This window comes from Mustela erminea, chromosome 9, assembly GCF_009829155.1.
Source record: "Mustela erminea isolate mMusErm1 chromosome 9, mMusErm1.Pri, whole genome shotgun sequence".
NCBI classification, from domain to species: Eukaryota; Metazoa; Chordata; class Mammalia; order Carnivora; family Mustelidae; genus Mustela; species Mustela erminea.
The window spans coordinates 106,785,560-106,806,572 of record NC_045622.1 but is presented as its reverse complement, the minus strand read 5'-3'; the positions used below and the strand labels follow the sequence as shown (position 1 = coordinate 106,806,572).

At 61.0% G+C, this 21,013-nt stretch overlaps 2 protein-coding genes across 4 annotated transcripts; both read left to right on the top strand.

Moving 5' to 3' along the window:
- Positions 1-1,445: 1,445 nt before the first annotated feature.
- Positions 1,446-7,012, top strand: MEN1 (menin 1). Of its 3 annotated transcripts, none has more exons than XM_032357236.1 (10): positions 1,446-1,538; positions 1,928-2,388; positions 3,292-3,500; positions 3,686-3,814; positions 4,119-4,159; positions 4,239-4,326; positions 5,000-5,136; positions 5,509-5,644; positions 6,036-6,200; positions 6,405-7,012. In XM_032357236.1, coding segments are annotated over exons 1-10 (1,851 nt in total). In that variant the 5' UTR covers positions 1,446-1,536; the 3' UTR covers positions 6,888-7,012. The 3 variants fall into 3 exon arrangements, with proteins under 3 accessions (XP_032213127.1, XP_032213128.1, XP_032213129.1); XM_032357237.1 differs by having other exon boundaries at positions 1,446-1,550; XM_032357238.1 differs by lacking the exon at positions 1,446-1,538 and adding an exon at positions 1,557-1,631.
- Positions 7,013-8,040: 1,028 nt separating this feature from the next.
- On the top strand, positions 8,041-20,898 carry MAP4K2 (mitogen-activated protein kinase kinase kinase kinase 2). Its single transcript, XM_032357235.1, has 32 exons — positions 8,041-8,223; positions 8,347-8,404; positions 8,609-8,699; positions 8,793-8,857; positions 9,163-9,218; positions 9,551-9,598; positions 9,686-9,728; positions 10,128-10,200; positions 10,282-10,413; positions 10,495-10,557; positions 10,923-11,004; positions 11,102-11,209; positions 11,601-11,679; positions 12,589-12,647; positions 13,150-13,193; positions 13,280-13,318; positions 13,420-13,453; positions 13,579-13,687; positions 13,767-13,855; positions 13,936-13,977; positions 14,079-14,163; positions 14,264-14,343; positions 14,431-14,491; positions 14,576-14,693; positions 18,036-18,094; positions 18,175-18,278; positions 18,393-18,570; positions 19,537-19,605; positions 19,740-19,826; positions 20,072-20,142; positions 20,251-20,306; positions 20,413-20,898. The coding sequence occupies exons 1-32, from the start codon at positions 8,128-8,130 to the stop codon at positions 20,498-20,500; spliced, it is 2,466 nt and encodes an 821-aa protein (XP_032213126.1). The 5' UTR covers positions 8,041-8,127; the 3' UTR covers positions 20,501-20,898.
- The last annotated feature ends 115 nt before the right edge of the window (positions 20,899-21,013 follow it).

Below are 21,013 nucleotides of genomic sequence, written 5' to 3'. Positions count from 1 at the left end.
AGTCCCATACTCCTAACGTCCCCTTAGTCCTAGGCAAACTACAAAGGTCAGTCACCCTGTTGACCATTTTTTTCCGTTAATGTCCTTGTTCTGTCCCAGATTTCAACCCAAAATACCATGTTGCATTTGGTTGTCCTGTCTTACTCTGTTCTAATCTGCAAGTTTTTGTCTTTCCTCATCTTTTATGACCTTGACACTTTTGAAGAGTACTGGTCAGGTGTTTTGTAGAATGTTCCTCAGTTTGGGCTTGCCAGATGTTTTCTCATGATGAGACTAGACTTATGGATGTGGGGGGAAATACCCATGGAGATGAAGAAGGGTGGAAATTTGATGTTTTCCTTACTGCTATATATCCAGTGCCTAGGACTGAGTGCCTGGCCCACAAGCACCTAAAACCTGTTTGTTGAATTAATAAGGAAGGCGAATGGATGATTCTGTAGAAATTATTTAGTATTGGTTTGAAATGTTCTTAATAAGGACGACTTGTGGCTCAGTCGGTTACGTGTCTGCCTTTGGCTCAGGTCATGATCCTGGGGTCCTAGGATTGAGCCCCACATGAAGCTCCCCACTGAGCTTCTCCCTCTGACTGCCGCTCCCCTGCCTGTATGCTCTCTTTCTCTCTGGCAAATAAATAAACAAATAAAATCTTTAAAAAAAAAAAATGCCTCTTGGGCACCTGGATGGCTCAGTGTGTTAAAGCCTCTGCCTTCGGCTTGGGTCATGGTCTCAGGGTCCTGGGATCCAGGCCTGAAGAGGGCTCTCTGCTCAGCGGGGAGTCTGCTTCCCCCTTTCTCTCTGCCTGCCTCTCTGCCTACTTGTGATCTCTCTCTCTCTGTCAAATAAATAAATAAAATCTTTTAAAAAATAAAAAATGCCTCTTAAAATTTTTTTCTTAATGTAGATAATATCTTATCACAAATATCGTTCTGAAGCTTTTTTCCCCCCTCAATAATATGCTCTTACCCTATTACAAGTAACTATAATGATTCTTTAAATGTTCCTCTTTGCACAGATATTAAACTTCCTTTAGAACAGAACTAGGGAAGAACTGCTAGATACAGTAGTCACATTTACATGTTAATGGATACGGATAAATACCCAGCTCAAGGGTTTGAAGGCACTTACGGAACCCTGCATTGTTTAAAAGTACCCGTGTTCCTCACATCTTGACTACATGGGAAAGCCGAAAGCCAGAGCAGTCTGAAGAATGCCTGCGTCACTCCCTGGACTACATCTCCCAGAATCTACCGCGCTTCCACGGCCTACCTGGAGGGCGTGAAATGGAGTGACCAATCCCGGAGGATCTCAGGAAGGTGGCGCAGCCTCCACCCCTCGCATACTGCTCAGGAGCCAAGAGCTGCGGGACTACCACTCCCATCAGCCACCGCGGATTGTCGGGCCGGCCACCATTTCAAGACGCAGCAGGGACAGGAGAGGGCCCGGGACTGCACTTCCCGGCAGGCGGTGCGGCCCAAGGGGCGGAACTCCATTTCCCAGCAGGCTCCAGGCGGCGGGCGCCGTGGTGCCTTGTGTGGGATGTAAGCGCGGAGGTGGGCGCGGGGGACCCAGGCCAGGACTCTCCTTGGGATTTGGGGGGCTTGGCCTAAGGGCGTGTTCCGGACGGACTCTAGGTGCCCTGGGGTACGGTCGTAGAGAGGGGGCGGGGCGGCCAGGGAGGGTTCCCCAGCGGGGTCCTAGGGGCGCACCCCCGTCGGGGCCGCGGCTCCTTGGGTTGTGGGGGACGAGGAGGCCCTTACAGCCTCGGCTGAGGGGTCTTCCACGGAAGAGGGGGAACAGACGAGCGGAGGGCCGGGGGGGCAGGAAAGCAAGAGAATGTAGGGAATGGGGGTGTAGAACCTTAGCTGAGCCTGGGAGGGGGCTCCCCGGTCGTACCCGCCCGACCCTCCCTCCTCCGGCTCGCCCGCAGGCCGAGGCCCGCCGCCATGGGGCTGAAGGCCGCCCAGAAGACGCTGTTCCCGCTGCGCTCCATCGACGACGTGGTGCGGCTGTTCGCCGCTGAGTTGGGCCGAGAGGAACCGGACCTGGTGCTCCTGTCCTTGGTACTGGGCTTCGTGGAGCATTTCCTTGCTGTCAACCGCGTCATCCCCACCAATGTGCCCGAGCTCACCTTCCAGCCCAGCCCCGCGCCCGACCCACCTGGCGGGCTTACCTACTTCCCTGTGGCTGACCTGTCCATCATCGCTGCGCTGTATGCCCGCTTCACCGCCCAGATCCGTGGCGCTGTCGACCTGTCTCTCTACCCGCGAGAGGGGGGTGTCTCCAGCCGAGAACTGGTGAAGAAGGTCTCCGATGTCATCTGGAACAGCCTCAGCCGCTCCTACTTCAAGGATCGGGCCCACATCCAATCCCTCTTCAGCTTCATCACAGGTTGGAGCCTGACAGGTGGCAAAGGGCGAGAATCCTGTCTCACCTGGGAACCTTGGCCCACCTCTTCACAACCCTGTCTGGTTTGCAGAGCCCATTAAGACTTGTAAGCCTTGTGAAGTGGGGCAAGTGTTACTACCCTCTTTGCAGCAAGGGAAACTGAAGCCCAGAGAAGGGAAGTGATAATGCCTAAGGCACAGAATGGCCTGCACCCCACTCACTTGACTCTGCCTCCTCAGTACCCCCATCCCCACCCTTGAGCAGCTACAGGAGTCCCTCAGCCCAGTATGAGGCACTGAAGGCAGGAGCAGATTCGGGGAGTGAGGAGCCATAAACCGGCTACATTTCAGACACTTAACATGAAAGTCAGTAGATGAGGGAGGGGCTTCACGTCAAGGAGCTTAAGACTCAGGGCTTGCAAAGAACTTTCTTCGTTGCTCCAAGCCCAGTAGACTGGCAATCAGGTCCTGGAGTGCCACGCTGAGAAGGAATCTGAGGCCGCTTCTGTGCCTAGCAGGAAAAGAGTAACAGAAATTAGGAGTATCTACTAGTGGATGTATGAAGGAGTGTTGGCCAGAGGGTCCCGTTTTTGCTGTCCCTGTTATAACCTAACAGGCACAATAAAGCAATTATAATGTGGTTGCAGAGAAAGAGAAGGGACAGGGTCAAAGACTGGGTGGAGCTGCGGGAAAGCCTAGAAGGTCTTCTGCTGCAGCACGTCAAGGGGGAGGGAGAGGCTTCGAACACAAAGGAGGAAAGGGATTGAGAACTGATGGGCAGGAGCCTCTAAGGTTTGGGGCACAGGCCTGGAGGTGAGCATGGGAGGAAGCATGACCCATCACGACCTGGCCCCTTCCCCTAGGTCAGAGCTCAGAGGACCCTCTTGCATTTCCTTCCCTTCCACAGGCACAAAACTGGACAGCTCTGGTGTGGCTTTTGCCGTGGTGGGGGCCTGCCAGGCTCTGGGTCTCCGCGATGTCCACCTGGCCCTGTCCGAGGACCACGCCTGGGTAGTGTTTGGGCCCAACGGAGAACAGACAGCTGAGGTCACTTGGCATGGCAAGGGCAACGAGGATCGCAGGGGCCAGACGGTCAACGCGGGTGTGGCTGAGCGGGTACTGCCCCTCCCCCCACTTGGTGCACTTGGTACTCTTCTCTCCTAGCCCAAGCCACCTCCCCTCCTCCTGGCATCACCTCCATAAGCCAGGAACGAGGGGGGAATCCCCTTTTCCTGGTGGTCATTTTCTGGAGCAGGCCCAGGTGGGCCATCCTGAGACATCTGGTCTTGTCCTTTCCCAAGAGCTGGCTGTACCTGAAAGGCTCGTACTTGCGCTGTGACCGCAAGATGGAGGTGGCGTTCATGGTGTGTGCCATCAACCCTTCCATCGACCTGCACACCGACTCCCTGGAGCTGCTGCAGCTCCAGCAGGTGAGGGGTGCCTGGGGGACCCCGGGTGGGGGCGCTTTCCCTTCCCGAGCTGCAGCTTCCTCTTCCGGAACACAGGTTGATCATTCTCTGCCTGGCCTTTCCCAGGGCTCTTGGGAAAAGTAGAACTGGGATGTGAAAGGGCTCGGACTGCCGAAGGGGCTGGTTCCTCAATTCTGGTCCCAGCCACTTGGTGGGAGGTCCCTGCTGCTGCCGAACTCCCATCTGCCCGGGAGACTGAGACCCTCCTCCCCTCCCCCCTCATGCCTCTCTCTCTCTCTCTCTCTTCTTCACCCCCCACCCCCAGAAGTTGCTCTGGCTGCTCTATGACCTGGGACATCTGGAAAGGTCAGTAGGGGAAAGTGGCCAGGCTGGGCCTCCGAGCGGGTGGCTGGGAGGCAGCCTGGACTCAATGACCCTTTCCCAGGTACCCCATGGCACTGGGGAACCTGGCGGATCTGGAGGAACTGGAGCCCACCCCCGGCCGGCCAGACCCACTCACCCTCTACCACAAGGTGGGGACATCTCAGGAGGGTACAGAAGGGAGGCCCAACAGTGGCTGGGGTCCCATTCTGTTTGGGGACTGGGAGGGGGCAGGTGAGGAGAGAGGAACTTGACGTGTATAGAGGGGTATCGCCCATCCGTGTCTCATTTAGTTTTTGCCTCGCATGTATTGAGGGCACAGAGGGCTGTCTAAGGGGTGTTCTGTGTTCCCCAGCGTGGGAGGGTCCCCTCAACCCTGCTTTTTCTGCTGCCTGTTACTGTCCTGGAGTATAACAGAGGTCACCTGTGGCGTGAGCCCTAGGAAGGGGTTGTTAACTCTGTGGGGCTGGGGGAGTAGGAGGGACATTGGGCCGGGCTTAAAAGCCTTTGGTGTTTGTGTAGGAGTGTGTCCGAAAGCCTGGGAAATGGATGCGTCCTGAGCTTGGAGAATGGGTCCCTTCCCTTTCCTAGCCCTTGTTCTCTGGGGGTCTCTGCCCCCTGCAGTGTGGTCCAGGCCTCAACAGGTAGCCCCCTGCAGAGCCTGGGCAGGAGCAACTGGCAGAGAGGACAGAGCGGGGTGGGGTGAGATCAGAGGCGAGACTCTCTGGGATCGGCCCACTGCGCCTCACGGGTATGACCGAATGGGATTTTTGCCATCCACGGCCACTGGGGCTGCGCCCTGAGGTCCCTCCGCTCTGTCCCCAGGGCATTGCCTCAGCCAAGACCTACTACCGGGATGAGCACATCTACCCCTACATGTACCTGGCCGGCTACCACTGTCGCAACCGCAATGTGCGCGAAGCCCTCCAGGCCTGGGCTGACACGGCCACTGTCATCCAGGAGTGAGGATCCCCCTGCCAGGGCCTCAGGCCGGCTGGCCTTCCCCTTCTACCTAATTTCCAACCACCCTCATCCAGGCGTGAGGCCTGGGTCCCCAGCCCTACCCCTTCTCCCTCCAGTCCCCAGGCAGCCAAAGCCACCATCACCCAGGAGGCTGGGACCCCTTGATGAGGGCCTCACACCTTTCCCTGGCTCCCATGGCCTCCCAGTTTGCAACCACTGCCATCCAGCGGGAGAACTTGTACCCCCCGCCCCATGCTCCCCCCACCCCTTACTCAGACCCATGATTTCCAAGGGAAGACTTCATCCGCTCACCAGGTCCCTGGGGGTCCCTGCCATGGCCCAGACCCCACAGTGCCCTACTGCTCTCACAGCTACAACTACTGCCGTGAGGACGAGGAGATCTACAAGGAGTTCTTCGAAGTAGCCAATGATGTCATCCCCAACTTGCTGAAGGAGGCAGCCAGCCTGCTGGAGGCCGGCGAGGAGCGGCCAGGGGAGCAGACCCAGGTGAAGGGCTGGAGGGGCAGCCTGTGTTCACCTTGCGGGCCTCCCTGCCCCCCCAGCAGAGCTCCCCGTCCGTGGCCACAGGAACTGCTGCGTGGGACTGGGGCCTGCTGGGGGAAGGTGGCCCCGCATGGAGAGCTACATTCTATCTGCTGTAGGGGGTCCCTGGCCTGGCTTTGAGGGAGCTGAGGGTATTTTAGGGGTCACTACTCTGTGCCTGCAGAGAAAGGGTGTGGAAGCCCATCTCTCTCATGGTCAGTGCCCCTCATTCAGTTGGGGGGGTGGGGTATAGGTAAGAGTTGGCTTCTGCCTTCCCCCAAGTCCTGGCTAAGGACTGGTTTTATAAAAGGAAGGAGGTTCTGAAAGATCTAAGACATCTTTACCCCTTGCCCAGGGTGCCCAGAGCCAGGGTTCTGCCCTGCAGGACCCGGAGTGCTTTGCCCACCTGCTGCGGTTCTATGACGGCATCTGCAAGTGGGAAGAGGGCAGCCCCACGCCGGTGCTGCACGTGGGCTGGGCCACCTTCCTTGTGCAGTCCCTAGGCCGGTTCGAGGGACAGGTGAGGCGCAGCTGCGCAGGGCGGCGGGGGAGGCAGGGGGGTGATGGCGGCTGCCGAAGCAGAACCTTTGTGGTCCTGAAGAGGCTTGGCTTGTCCCCTTTGGGTGCAGATAGGACTGAGGCCCTGGGATGCGAGGCCCGAGGCTGGTCCTGGGCTTCCAGCCACAGGCCTGCAGCCTGGTCTCCACTTTCCCTCCCTGGCCAGGTACGGCAGAAGGTGCGCATCGTGAGTCGGGAGGCCGAGGCGGCCGAGGCGGAGGAGCTTTGGGGCGAGGAAGCCCGTGAAGGACGCCGGCGAGGCCCGCGGCGTGAGTCCAAGCCTGAGGAGCCGCCGCCGCCTAAAAAGCCGGCGCTGGATAAGGTCCCGGGCGGAGGCCAGGGGGCGATGTCAGGACCTCCTCGGAAGCCCCCAGGGACGGTCCCCGGCACCGCCCGCGGCCCGGAAGGAGGCAGCACGGCTCCGGCGCCAGCGCCTGCGGCGTCGCCACCGCCCGAGGGCCCGGTGCTCACTTTCCAGAGCGAGAAGATGAAGGGCATGAAGGAGCTGCTGGTGGCCACCAAGATCAACTCGAGCGCCATCAAGCTGCAGCTCACGGCGCAGTCACAAGTGCAGATGAAGAAGCAGAAGGTGTCTACACCTAGCGACTACACGCTTTCCTTCCTCAAGCGCCAGCGCAAGGGCCTCTGAACTACCTGCCGGCCCTTGCGGTGGGGGGACAAGGGCACTCGGTCCCGATGGAGGGGCCACCCCCGTCACCCCCACCCGGCCCTCGAGCCCAAGCCACGCCCCCGGGCCAAGGGGGCCTGAGCCCCTCCTTCAGGCCCCACCCCCACCCGGAACCCCTGCTGCAACTTGAGGGAGGGCAGACCACTCCCCGGCTCTGCCGGTCATTGGAATGTAGATCGCATCCCCTGGAATCCCAGCCGGCCAAGGGAAACCTCACTTGGAGCTCCATCATTAATCTTTAAAGGTCCAAGCACTGGAAACAGGCCCCACCTCAGAACCGAGGCTCTAACCCTGGGCCAGACCGGGGCTGCTCACGGTTGCTCCCTGCCTGTGGGGCTGAGGTTTCGCCCTACACCCCAGAAGCACAGGTCCCGCCTCCAACTTGGGAACCTGGGACTCCGCTCGGCCCCTAGGAGTACAGTTCCGCACTTCAGAATTCCATCCCTTGGGAATCCAAGCCCCCGACCCCAAAGAACTTAAACTTTCAGAGTTTGGAAATCCTAGCTTCTTCCCTTCTCTGCCCTGCGAGTCTGGGACACGAAACGCAGTCTCCGGCCTGTGAATCCTGAGCCCCGCCCCCTTCCTGACCAAACTGGCCCCAGATCAGAGCAGACCTCTTTCCGACCCTCTGGGAACCTCCCCGAGGTCCAGCCCGTCTCAGGGGACTCTGGAGGAAATCTGCAGGGGTTTGCGAGTGGGTGAGGGGAGCCTGATCTCTTCCTGTTTTGTACATAGATTTATTTTTCAGTTCCAAGGAAGATGAATACATTTTGTAAAAAAAAAAAAAAAAGTACACGTCCGTGTTTCATCGGGGAAATTGCGGGAGGGGCGGGCGGGACAAGGAAGGGGTGTCCCCTCTTCCCTCTGCCTTCTGGTCTTCGGACTCCCCACCTGTACGGCGCAGGCAACCGGTGGCCGGCCGAAGGGCCTCTGCCGGGTCTGCTCCGCCGGGCCTCGGGGCTTCCCCTCCCCGCGAGGGCCTGTCCCGCGGGCGCCTCCTCCCGGCCGGGCGGCGGGGCATTTCGCGCCCCCCCCCTTCTGGCCCCGCCCCTGGCCCGGGCCCCGCCTCCGCGGCCTCGGAGACACCCGCGCCCGCCCCGGCGGTCCTGCCCCGCCCCACCCCGCCCCGCGCCGCCCCGCGCCGGCTCCGCGGCTCCGCAGCTCACGACTGCCCGCCCGCCGGCCCGCCCGGCGCCGGGCAATGGCGCTGCTGCGGGACGTGTCGCTGCAGGATCCACGGGACCGCTTCGAGCTGCTGCAGCGCGTGGGGGCCGGGACCTATGGCGACGTCTACAAGGTGCGCCAGGCGGCCGGACGGGCGGGAGAGCGGCGGGGAGGGTGCCGGCTCTGCGCCGTACCGCGCATCCAGCCCCCAGCCCCGCCCCCTCCTCATCCCGCTTCACCTCCTCCGCCCCTGCAGGCCCGCGACACGGTCACGTCCGAACTGGCCGCGGTCAAGATAGTCAAGCTAGACCCAGGTGAGGGCCCGGGGCAGGGCCTCTGCGCTGGAGGGAGGGCGGAGCGCCAGGAGGGCGCTGAGAGTTGACCCCCTGAGGGGCAGGCCCCAGGAGGTACTGTCACTTGGGATCTTTCTGGCCCGGATGTGCCCATTTTGCAGATGGGGGCACTGAGTTAGAGCAATCCCTAGGCGCCTCCTCCCCATGATGCCCTGTTCTCCCCAGGGGACGACACCAGCTCCCTCCAGCAGGAAATCACCATCCTGCGTGAGTGCCGTCACCCCAACGTGGTGGCCTATATTGGCAGCTACCTCAGGTGAGGCTGCTTTATCCCCTTGCCTACACCCAGGCAGCCCCCATGTGGCTCTGCTGTGTGCCCACCCCAGTTCTGTGCCCCCCCACCCCCCAGGAATGACCGCTTGTGGATCTGCATGGAGTTCTGCGGAGGGGGGTCCCTGCAGGAGATTTACCACGGTGAGGACCGGGACTCCAGGCCCCAGAGGGCCACAGCCTTTTCCAGCCCGCCCTTCCCCAGCATGGGGCAGGAGAGAAGAGCTGGGGTCCCAGACTCGGGCCCTTCTCCACTCCTCACTGGCTGTGTGACCTTGAGAGAAGCGGTGTCCTTCTCTGGGCTCTGTATCCCAGGCTGTGCAGGGAGGGGATGTGGTCAACATCTATTTCACCTGGCAGTGCCTGCTGCTTTCCCCCACAAGGGGTGGCCTGGGAAGGTCAGCCTATTCTCCAGACCTCCATGCCAGCCTTCACCCATTCCATTCCAGCCACCGGGCCCCTGGAGGAACGGCAGATTGCCTATGTCTGCCGAGAGGCATTGAAGGTAGCCGGGCCCCTAAGGCTGTTCACACCCCCAGTCCCAGGAGCTATGGGCAGGGAGCCCAGCTGGCCTGGCCTGTGTGTGTGTGTGTGTGTTGGGGGTTGAGTGGAGTGGCTCAGGCAGAGCTGGCCTGAGGGGCTGTGGGTCCTGGCGGGGAAGGGGCCCCAGCCCTGTTGCCGGAAGCAGCACATTTCCCTCTTGGCTCAGTCACTTCCTGTTTGGGGAGAGGGGAGGAGGAAGCTGCTTGGGTGGGGGGCCCCAGTGGAGAGAGGGGGCTCAGGAAAGGGGGGGATAGTCCTGGGTGGCTGCTCTCAGGAGCTTCTCTTTGTCCCCAGGGCCTGCACCACTTGCATTCTCAGGGGAAGATCCACAGAGACATCAAGGTAGGGGTCCGGCCAAGGGCATCCTGGGAGGGCGGGGGGAGGCTCTCGGGGGCACCAGACGGGATTCTCTCTCCTCCATTCCCACAGGGAGCCAATCTTCTCCTCACCCTCCAGGGAGATGTCAAGCTGGGTCAGTACCCCGGGGACACAATCAGGGTGAGGGTTCTCTGGAAGCCTGTGGAGTCTTAAGGTCTGCATTGGAGGGCTGGGTGTCCTTGAGGGAGTCACTTCACCGCTTAACCCTCAGCTTCCCCGATGAGAACATGGAACCGCCCTCTTTCCCCGCTAGCAGTTGGATGTGGTTGGGTCTGTATGGAGTCTAACCTGGGACTCCACACTTGGTCAGGGATAGAAGGTGGTTGACCCCTCCTGGAGGGGGCCCTGGCCTCGACTTGGACGTGTGGCAGTTGCGGCTGAACCTGGGTCGCCTGCTCTCTGAACCCTTTAGGTGCATTCCGAGCCTCAGCCCTGGAGGTGGGTGGGGAGCTGTAGCCAGAGGGCAGGTGGGAACAGCTCTTTGTCCCTGCAGCCGACTTTGGGGTGTCAGGCGAGCTGACGGCGTCCGTGGCTAAGAGGAGGTCTTTCATTGGGACTCCATACTGGTGAGGCTGTGCCTTTGGCTGAGGGGGGTGGGGGGGCACAGATCGGGCACTTGGCCATCCCATCTGTGACCCCCTCTCTAGGATGGCCCCAGAGGTGGCCGCCGTGGAACGCAAAGGAGGCTACAATGAGCTCTGTGACGTCTGGGCCCTGGGCATCACCGCCATTGAGCTGGGCGAGCTGCAGCCCCCTCTCTTCCATCTACACCCCATGAGGTCTGCTGAACACTGACCGGCCCCCTTGCCTGACCTCCAGTGCCCTGCAGACCTTGTCCCCTGACCTCGTGCTCTCCACAGGGCCCTGATGCTTATGTCGAAGAGTAGCTTCCAGCCGCCCAGGCTGAGAGACAAGACGCGCTGGTGAGGGCCCACGTCCCCTGCCGGGGCCTCCTTTCCAGCAGTCTCCACGGGGGCGGAGAACCTTCTGCCAACTCCCAGGGTGCAACCTGGGGAGCTCTGTGCTCTCAGCCTTTGTGGACTGTCTGTGGGCGGGGGCGGGGCCCACCCCTGCCCCTGGGCGCGGGGACCTGGTGTGGGCAGGGAGGGAGGGCACATGGTTAATGACCAAGGAGCCACCCGGTCACAACAGTGGTATCGCTTAGGCTGGTTGCCCTTGGCCTCAGTCTGCCTCCTTCCTGGAGCAGACTCCCTGCTTTGGAGCCGGCAGGATGCCCCCCATGAGGGCTAACTTGGGTCTGGGGGTGGGGGGTTCTTGTGCCCACTAGGACCCAGAATTTCCACCACTTCCTCAAGCTGGCCTTGACCAAGAACCCCAAGAAGAGGCCAACAGCAGAGAAGCTTCTGCAGGTGGGAGATGGGGGCGGGGCAGGGCAGGGGCCGAGGGGTTAGCAAGCAGGGGCCGAGAGGCCAGGAACCAACCTGTGCCCACCCCCTGCTCCTCCAGCACCCGTTCACAACCCAGCACCTCCCTCGGGCTCTCCTCACACAGCTGTTGGACAAAGCCAATGACCCCCACCTGGGAACCCCTTCCCCAGAGGACTGTGACCTAGAGGTAAGTGAGGGGAGCTGAAGAATGGATCTTGGCCTGGGCAGATGAGAAGCAATGCAGAGGCGGCCTGGGTCAGGTTCCTTTGACTTGAGTATTTCCAGCACTGGGAGCCTTCCTCCAGGGGCACCCACCTATTAGAAATCTTTCCTGGGCTCATCTTGCCCCCCAGGAACCCCCACTTGATAAATTCCTGCCCTTGGCTCAGGCTGACCTGACCCTGGCTAAGCTCTCATCTGGTCTCTGTGTGATCTTTAGCCGGTTACTTGCTGCTTTGTGCTGGTTTTCTCCTTCTGAATCTTACGATAATCTCAGAGGGTTGTTGTGAAAACCAAATGTGGGTAAAGGACTTTGAGCAAGTGTCAGGTGCGTATCAACTGTCTGTGTTCTTTCCTAGACTTATGACATGTTTCCAGACACCATTCACTCCCGGGGGCAGCACGGCCCGGCCGAGAGGACCCCCTCGGAGATCCAGTGTGAGTCTGCTCAGCAGGTTACGTGTGGGGGTAGGGGAGGTTAGTGGGGTTGTGTGTGCGGATCTGGTGGGGGGCTGTGTAGATGGACTTGGCTGGGGGCTGTGTGGGGGATCCAGTGGGGGGCTGTGCAGGGGGACTCTGGGGGGTATCCAGTGGGGGATGCATGTAGGGGTTTGGTGGGGGAGCTGTGGGGGGGTTTGGTGGGGGAGCTGTGGGGGGGTTTGGTGGGGGAGCTGTGGGGGGGTTTGGTGGGGGAGCTGTGGGGGGGTTTGGTGGGGGCTATGTAGATGGACTTGGTGGGGGGTGCTGTGTGTGCGGATGTGGATTTGGTGGGGGCTTATGTGTTTGGATATAGTTGGGGGCGTGTGGACTTGACGGGGTACTGACTGGATTTGGGGAGAGGCTGTATGTAGATTGGGAGGGGCTGTGTGTAGATTTAGTAAGAGGGCTGGGATTTGGATTTGCTGGGGGTTGAGTGTGGATTTGGTAGGGTAGCTGCGTGGACTTGGGGGCTATGTGTGGATTTGGGGGGCTGTGTGTGAATCTGGTGGGAGGTTGTGGGGGATCTGGTGGGGGGACTGTGTGGGTAGATCTGGTGGGGGGACTGTGTGGGTAGATCTGGTGGGGGGACTGTGTTGGTGGACCGGTGGGAGGCTGTGGCGGGGGGTTCCGGTGGCAGGGCTGCATGTATGGATTTGGTAGGGAACTGTGTGTGTGTGGATTTGGTTGGGGACTGTGGGATCTGGTGGGGGAGCCGTGTGCATAGACCTGGGGTGGGGTGCTGTGGTAGGGGATCTGGTGGGGGGCTGTGTGTGGGCATTTGGTGTGTGAGTGTGGTGTATGTGTGGTGTGAGTATGAGAGTCATTCGAGAGACTACCTTGCTAACTCGCATACCCTGGGCCCCCCAGTTCACCAAGTGAAATTTGGTGCCCCACGAAGGAAGGAAACAGACCCACTAAACGAGCCGGTGAGGGGGGCCGGTGGTGAGGGGGGTCCGTGAGCCCAGGCGGCGTGGGAGGAGCTGGGCTAGAGGTTGAGCGCCTCAGATTCCTGGGGCCTGGGGAAAAACCGTGACACCGAAGGGGGTTGGGGGGTGCTTCTGGGCACCGTGATCACACCTTTCTAAAAAACGGGCCTATCACAGACACGAGCCCGCACCCCACCCGCTCGGCATGGTTCTCTCTGGTGTTCTGTGTCTGGGCCCAGTTATCTGACCCCCCACCTCTGGCTCCCCTTCTCTGGTCCCTTTTTCTGCGGCTTCTCTCTCCCCTTCTCTTGCCTTTTGTCTGTCCTCCTCTTTCATAGTTTCTTTGTCCCTCCTTGTCTCTCGATCACAGCTCTCTTGTCTGTACCGTGTCATTTTCCATCTGTCTGTCTGTCCGCTCTCCCACGGTCCCTCGAGCGCCCTCTCACGTTGCTTCTCTTCTCTCTGCTTCCCTTTGGGCCTTTCTGACTTGGTTTCCCCGCAGTGGGAGGAGGAGTGGACGCTGCTGGGAAAGGAGGAGCTGAGTGGGTGAGTGAGGGAGAGGGAAGCCACGCGGTGGGGGGGGGGGGGGCTGCCGAAGAGGTTGACCTCTGACCTCATCGCCTCCTGCCCAGGAGCCTGCTACAGTCCGTGGAGGAGGCCCTAGAGGAAAGGTGAGGAACTGGGCCGGAAGGCCGGGGAGGGGGGTCGGGCAGCTGGATCTGGGGCCCGGTGACATCTCATACTTCACGTCCCCCTGGTTTGTCCCCCACAGGAGCCTGACCATCCGGCCAGCCTCAGAACTCCAGGTACAGCGTGGAGGGGAGTTGGAGCTGGGGCTGGGGGGTGGGGGCTGCAGAGGGTGCAGGTGGGTGAGACCAGGTTACGGGGGACCTGCTGACAGCCAGGCTCGGTCCCCTGACTCTCCTCCCAGGAGCTGGACTCCCCAGACGATACCACAGGAACCATCAAGCGGGCCCCGTTCTTGGGGCCGTCCCCTGCTGAGCCTCCAGCCGAAGAAGACCCTCTCTCCAGCCCCCTGGGTGAGTCCAGTCTTGGGGGACCAGGAGGCCAGCTCGGGTGGGGCTGGAGCTGGAATTCACAGCCGGTCTGTGCCTGCAGGAACCCCACCTCCGCCGCCCCCAGGCCCTAACAGCCCCCCGCTGCTCCCCACTGCCTGGGCCACCATGAAGCACAGGGAGGATCCTGAGGTGAGACGGCGCTCCAGAGGGGCCGGGAAGATGGGAGGCTGGGGTGCCCCCTCGGCCCTGACTTGGTCCCTCCCTTCCAGAGATCCTTGTGCCATGGGCTCCCCCCAACCCCCAAGGTGCACGTAAGTGTCCTGCAGCCCTGCCTGCCCGCTCCCCACCCCCCGCCCACCTCCTGCCCCCCCCCACCTCTGTCTTCTTCACCAGCCTCTTGCCTTCTCTCCAGATGGGCGCCTGCTTCTCCAAGGTCTTCAATGGCTGCCCCCTGCGGATCCACGCGGCTGTCACCTGGGTTCACCCTGTCACCCGGGGTAGGCCAGGGCCTGGAGGAAGCGGGAGCCCAGGAATCCCCCAGCCTGGGCCAAGGGTGGGGGCGGACCCCTGACCCCAGACCCCCTCCCCACCCCGCAGACCAGTTCCTGGTGGTGGGGGCCGAGGAAGGCATCTACACCCTCAACCTGCATGAATTACATGAGGACACGCTGGAGAAGGTGAGGCCCGGCCGGCTTTGGAGGGGGGAGGGCCCTGGGAGGCTGGGGTGCCGACTCCCTGTCCACCCATCGCTCTGTGGCCTCCAGCTGATTTCGCAGCGCTGCACCTGGCTCTACTGTGTGAATAACGTGCTGCTGTCGCTCTCAGGTATGGGCTGGGGCCGCCAGGGGCTGGGGCCTGCCCCCCCCCCAACCCACGCTCTCTGAGCCCCTCTCTCCCTCTCTCCGGCAGGGAAATCCACGCACATCTGGGCCCATGACCTCCCAGGCTTGTTTGAGCAGCGAAGACTCCAGCAACAGGTTCCCCTCTCCATCCCCACCAACCGCCTCACACAGCGCATCATCCCCAGGTCAGGACCCCCAGCCGAGGAGCCTGGATGATGCGGTGGGGGGCAGGAAAGGGGGGAGGTGGAGGGGCAGAGCCGTGGTTGGACTATGGCCTTGTATGGGACTGGGCTTGTGATCTCACAGGTTGCTCTGCCTGTCTGAGCCTAGTTGCCTCCTCTGTCAGAGCCTTGGTAGCCCCCATCCCCGGCCCCTGGGTCTCCCGGCCTCTTTGGAAGTAGGGAGACCCTGGTGAGGCAGCTGTGGTCGTTAGGATACCAGGAAATGCTTAGCAAGCACTTGCTGTAGGTCTGTGCCTAAGCTAGGCTTAGAGACAGCAAATCACATGCGTCCTTAATGGTCAGTACCTGGCCGGGCAGGGAACCAGAGGGAGAGGTGGGGGGGGGGCAGAGGCCTCTGGGAGGGCAGCCACCCAAGGCCGTTGGGTTGGCAGGTGCACAGCAGGCTTCTGTGCAGGGGAAGAGCATGAGAGAATTCTTGTGGGTGATCTGGGGAGTCGTTTGGCCAGAGGGAGGAAGGCAGAGCAGCCTTAGGGGAAGACACATGGGTGTCAGAGCCTTTCCTTTGATGCCAGGCCCAGGATCTGGGTTTTGTTCAACCGGCAGCAGCACGGGGAGCATTTTAGAAGGATCCCTTAGTATGTCAGTCGGGACTCTGCTTGTTGCCGGTGATGGGGTCATTGACAGAAGCAGACAAGGGGATTTAGTGGCCCATGTAACTGCAAGGTCAGGAGTAGAGTTAGCTTCAGGCCCAGCTGGATCCAGGCTTAAACGGCTTCATCAGGAATCTACCTGCATCTCTTGGCTCTGCTTTCCTCTATCCCCTTCCTCCTCAGGTAGGCTTTCCTGCCCAGGGAGGCAGGCCCGCCGATCCAGACCAGCGTTGCCTTAGCTAACAGCTCTGTGGTACTAGAACCTTGGCTTCCAAGGGATTCCCACAAAGTCCATGGGTCTAGCTTAGGTCCCCGCCCACTCTGAGCCTGTCCCTGTGGCCACGGCATGAGGAGCTCAGGGGGTAGGGACGTGCCCACCTGGGTCACGTGCCCTGTCCTAGAGCTGGGGGTCAAGAGAGACAGATGAAGACCAGAGGCATCTGCTGGCTGGCTGTGCTGACAGCCATGTTCAGCTTGAGCCATGTTCAGAAAGCAGGGTTGACCGGATCTGGGGCCTGACCGGAGTGAGCAAGAGCGAGCAGGGAGGGACTGGGGGACCTCGGGGGAGCAGATGGTGCCGTGTGTTTTGTGAGGTGTCCAGGGGATGTCCAAGGTCAGCACCTTGGACGTGTCTGGGGCCCTCTGTGAACTAGAGTCCCTCGTATTCTCTGGACTTTCTTGTCACGAGAGACAGACAACAAACAATCAACATAAAAAGGGTATTCTCTGATGATGTGCAGAGGGGGAAATGGTACGTAAAGCAGGGGGAGAAGGAGAAATAGGAGGGGTGGGGCCTGGATTGTGTTTTAAACAAGGTGGTCAGGAAGGACCTGTGACGTGTGCTGTTTGAGTAAAGACTTAGAGCAAGCCTTGTTGATATCTGGGGTGTGGGGGGGCATTCCAGGGGGCAAGGACGGCCAGTGCAAAGGATCTGGGGCAGGAACAGGCTTGGCCTATTTGACAAACAGCAAGGAGCCTGGTGTAGCCAGATGGACGGAGTGCAGGGAAGGTGATCTGGGAGGGCCCTGTAGCCACAGTGAGGCCTTTGACTTTGACTCTCTGCAGCCCGAGGGCCGCTGCAGAAGAGTGACGTGGACCGAGGTTTTCTGAGGTTCATGGACCAGGGATCCCTGTAGCCGCTGTGTTGCGAATAGACTGACGGGCTGAAGGGAAAGCAGGGAAACCGGTCAGGAGGTTCTTGGAATCAGGAGGCGGGAGGCCATGGGGGCACGGGTCAGGGTAGCAGTGAAGGAGATAATAAGTGGCTGAATTCTGGTTTTCTTTGCAAGTTGAATCAGCAGGATTTCCTGACAGTTGGTGGGTGGGAGCGAGAGTCTAGGATGACTCCGGGGTTTTCGGCCTGGGCCGCAGGAAGGATAGAGCTGTCATCAGATGGTGTCGTCGCATAGAGTCTGAGATGTGCAAGCGGGACCTCCGGCAGCTGTGTGCCAGCTGTGTCTGGATTCGAGGAGGGGTCCTCGCTGTGGGGCTTGGATGTTGCCCTGCCCAGGGGGCATGGTGGGAGCTGGTAGGGGCATCGAGAGAGGTCATGCTGGTGGCTACCCCTGCTGGGGAGCTGTGGGCCCAGGCCCTTCCTGCAGCGGCCTCACTCATGTACCACATCTGGAGCCCTGCGGCCCTGGGGCTTCCTGAACTCAGTTCCCGAGCAAACCTCTGCTTTGTCCCAGGACCTGCAGGAAACGGGCCCATCAGAGCCCCAGCTTGGGTGTGTGTTTGGAAAGTCACAGAGTCATGGTGACCCCTTTGCACATTAAAATCAGAGAGCCAGAATTGTTTGGAGGAAAAAAAAAAAAAAAAACAGATACAAAAATATATGCCTCTGTCCCGTCTAGAGGCCATTTGGGACAGAGAGCAGCCGGAGCCAAGGGAGAGGAGACAGAAGGGCAGACGGCCTGGGTCGCTGGGAGGCCTCCAGACGTGTAACCCTGTTCCCCAGAGAAGGACTCGGACTCTGGAGGTCCCCTGGGGGCTTGGGGGACAGCCAATAACCAAAGCAAGGACGATACCTACTCTCCCCCTGCCGAGGTGGCCCAGGTAGTTGAGCCACCTGCTGGCCTCCCTGTGGCATCCCTTCAGCCGAGGCCGTTTGTTTGTGGTTTTCTTGCAAGTCTTGATCCCCTTGGGCCCGCCTGCCCTGCTGTGACGTGTGACATGTGTGACATGTGGCAGGCAGAGGGCGGGGGGCGGGTGCTCTGACGGGCCTCACAGGGGCCGGAGCCGCCATCCGCTCCTGCCCTCCCCTGCCCTTGTTCCTCCATTCACGGCCGCTTTTAGATCTTGCCTTCGCCTCAGAAGGATTTTCAGTGACTGACAGTGGGCAGGAAAGTAATTATTCAGACTGGGAAATGCTAGCCCTGCTTGAGTGCACGCAGCGCACTGGGCTCTGCTGGAAGCCCTTCTCCTCCCCGCGGGGTCGGTGCCACAGTGACCCCCATTCTCCAGATGAGGAAGTAGAGGCAGGGGCAGGTCAAGCGAGCTGCCCAAAGTGGCGCAGGTGAAGGGACTTCTGTGCCCACACCCCTGCTGCACAGGCTGTGGAGGTGGGCGCTGGACCCTCAGTCTCTCCCCACCTCCCCATCAGGCAGGGAAGGGGATAGTGCCCATCTCAGGGCTCAGGGGGGCCTTGACCTTGGATGGCGCCCATGACCCACGCCCTGGTCGTCACCCCCTGCAGGCGCTTTGCCCTGTCCGCCAAGATTCCAGACACCAAAGGCTGCCTGCAGTGTCGTGTGGGTAAGAGCCGAGTTTTGGGGGGCGGGGGGGGGCGGAGGTCACAGCCACGTCCCGGTCCCCATCGCCGGCCTCTCTTGCAGTGCGGAACCCCTACACGGGCAGCACCTTCCTGCTGGCCGCCCTGCCCGCCAGCCTGCTCCTGCTGCAGTGGTATGAGCCGCTGCAGAAGTTCCTGCTGCTGAAGGTACGCCACGGGGGTGGCGGCGGGGAGGGCTGCGGCCGGGACAGGGGCGACCCTGGGCGGCAGCAGTGGGCCTGGGGGGAGAAATGGAGACCTGAGCACCGCTGCTGCCCCCAGAACTTTTCCAGCCCCCTGCCCAGCCCAGCAGGGATGCTGGAACCCCTGGTGCTGGACGGGAAGGAGCTGCCGCAGGTGTGCGTGGGGGCAGAGGGCCCGGAGGGGCCTGGCTGCCGAGTCCTCTTCCACGTCCTGCCCCTGGAGGCTGGTCTGACTCCTGATGTTCTCATACCCCCTGGTAAGCCAGAGGGCTGTGTGTAGGGGGATGGGGGGGGGGAGTGGAGGGTTAGGGATTGGCTTCACAGCAGCTTAGGGCCCCGCGGAGAGCCTGGAAGCCCAGAGCTCCCAGCGCCACTCCAGCCGGGCTTCTTTAAAAGGTTTCGTGAGGGGCACCTGGGTGGCTCAGGGGGTTAAGCCTCTGCCTTCGGCTCAGGTCATGATCCCAGGGTCCTGGAATCGAGCCCCATATCAGTCTCTGCTCAGCAGGGAGCCTATTTCCTCCTCTCTCTCTGCCTGCCTCTCTGCCTACTTGTGATCTCTGTCTGTCAAATAAATAAATAAAATCTTGGTTTAAAAAAAAATAAAAAAAATAAAAGGTTTCATGAGACCCCAGGCTTGGCAGCTGAGAAAAGCCTGACCAAGACCGGTAGGGGCCGCAGGGACAGAACCAGACTGGGCAAGGCGGGCACCGAGGTCTTCATTCTGAGCAGGGGAAGCAGGACACTGGGTTGGGATGGCTCAGGGGAGCAGAGGGGGTGGCCGTGGGTCAGGAAGGACAGGAGCACTGGACTGAGGCCAAGTTGTGCCCCCAGCCAGGGGCCTCCCACACCGGCCTTCATTCTTAATCCGCACGATGGCCCCGCAAGGTCGCCATTGCCCTGCCTGTGTTTCGCACGAGGGAGCAGAGAACGCGAGTGTGACCGCTCAGAGACATGCGGTCACATGGCGGCAGAGTCGCACACTGTGCTTCCCATGGCTCCAGAAACCCTGGCCTCCCCGGCCTCCTGGGACGCCCCTCTGCCTCTCTACGTGCCCGCAGGCGGGTCACTCAGCAACTCTGAATCTCAGTTCCCCACACTGCCCCGTGTGGGCGTCTGTCAGACTGCTGTGGGGTTGGAATGTGCTTGTGGGGACAGCTGGCCCTCTGGCGGGCCCCAGCGAGGCTGGTGGCTTAGCCGGGCACGTCTCCCTTGTCTGCCTGCAGAGGGCCTCCCCGGCACCGCCCAGCAGGTGATCCAGGTGGACAGGGACACAGTGCTAGTCTGCTTTGACCGTGAGTGCCCCTGAGGTCAGGGCTGGGGGCAGTGGAGGGGCCGCGGGGAGGCTGAGGGAAGCCACGTGAGTAAGGGTCCGCCTCCCCAGAAGGGGACCACCCCATTCGCACCCACCAGCCCTCTCCCCGTACAGGCTGCGTGAGGATTGTCGACCTGCTGGGTGAGCCCACGGCCGCACTGGCGCCTGTGCTGACCTTTGACTTCCCCATCGAGACCGTGGGTGAGTGAGCCGGATGGGGGTGGGGCCGGGAAGGTCCCTAGCCTGGAGCACAGACTGTGGCCCCTCGGGGGCTGGGGGTGGGCAGCTGGATGAGGGGGCAGGCCCCAATCCCTCTCAAGAGCCACACGGCTCACCTGCCATCTGCAAGAACCTCTGTGGCCAGGTCCAGGGTGTGGCTGGGGCGGGGTGGGGGGTGGTGTGTCCTCAGAGCTAGTGCAGGCCTGAGGCAGCCCGATGCCTCCTAGTATGTCTGCAAGACAGCGTGCTGGCCTTCTGGAGTCATGGGATGCAAGGCCGTAGCCTGGACACCAACGAGGTGAGTGGAACTCAGGACCCTGGCTGCCCCCACAACCCCATGCCCTGTTGGCCCCGTCCCTTAGGAGAGGACTTGCTGGGGTGGCCTCAGTGCCTCTTTTCTTCCCAGGTGACCCAGGAGATCACAGACGAGACAAGGATCTTCCGGGTGCTCGGGGCCCACAGGTAGGACACGGTGCCCCGAACTCCCCTTCAGATGCGCCTGCGGCTGGATGCAGGTGCCCACAGGTCTTCCCTGCCTTGCTCACATCCGGTTCTCTCTCGCCTCCAGAGATATCATCCTTGAGAGCATTCCCACCGACAACCCAGGGGCTCACAGCAACCTCTACATCCTCACCGGCCATCAGAGCAGCTACTGAGGGGGCGGGTCTGGCCTTGCCATCCGTTTAGGCAGAGGGCCCTCTCCCCGGTCAGAGGAGCCCAGGCTGCGCTGGCCCAAAGGGCAGAAATAATCCTGAGAAGAGTTTTGGGACTACAGAGGGGAGTGGAGGGGAGCCCACCCCAGACCCCCCACCCCCCCTCCCCCGGCAAAACTGGACCAGAGGAAGCTGCTGTCCCCTCCCCCTCCCCTGTGCGCAGCTGGGGCCCTGCGGCAAGGGCCCTGGGCGGGGTGGGGGCAGGCCCAGGCGACCCATTCCATTTTGTTCCACATTTCCTTTCCATTCTTCCTGCCAAGAGCCTGCCCCCTGCACCCTGTCCTGGGGAACATGGTATTTAAAAGAGAGACTATATTGGTATTAAAGCTGGTTTGATTTTACTCCACTGATCCCTCTTTGTCGGGGGCGGGGGGTTGGGGGGGGAAGCTGAGCCCATGGTCTCATCTCCCTCCCCCTCCCCTCCTTCCCTCCAGCTCATCTCTCTGTGGCACCAGA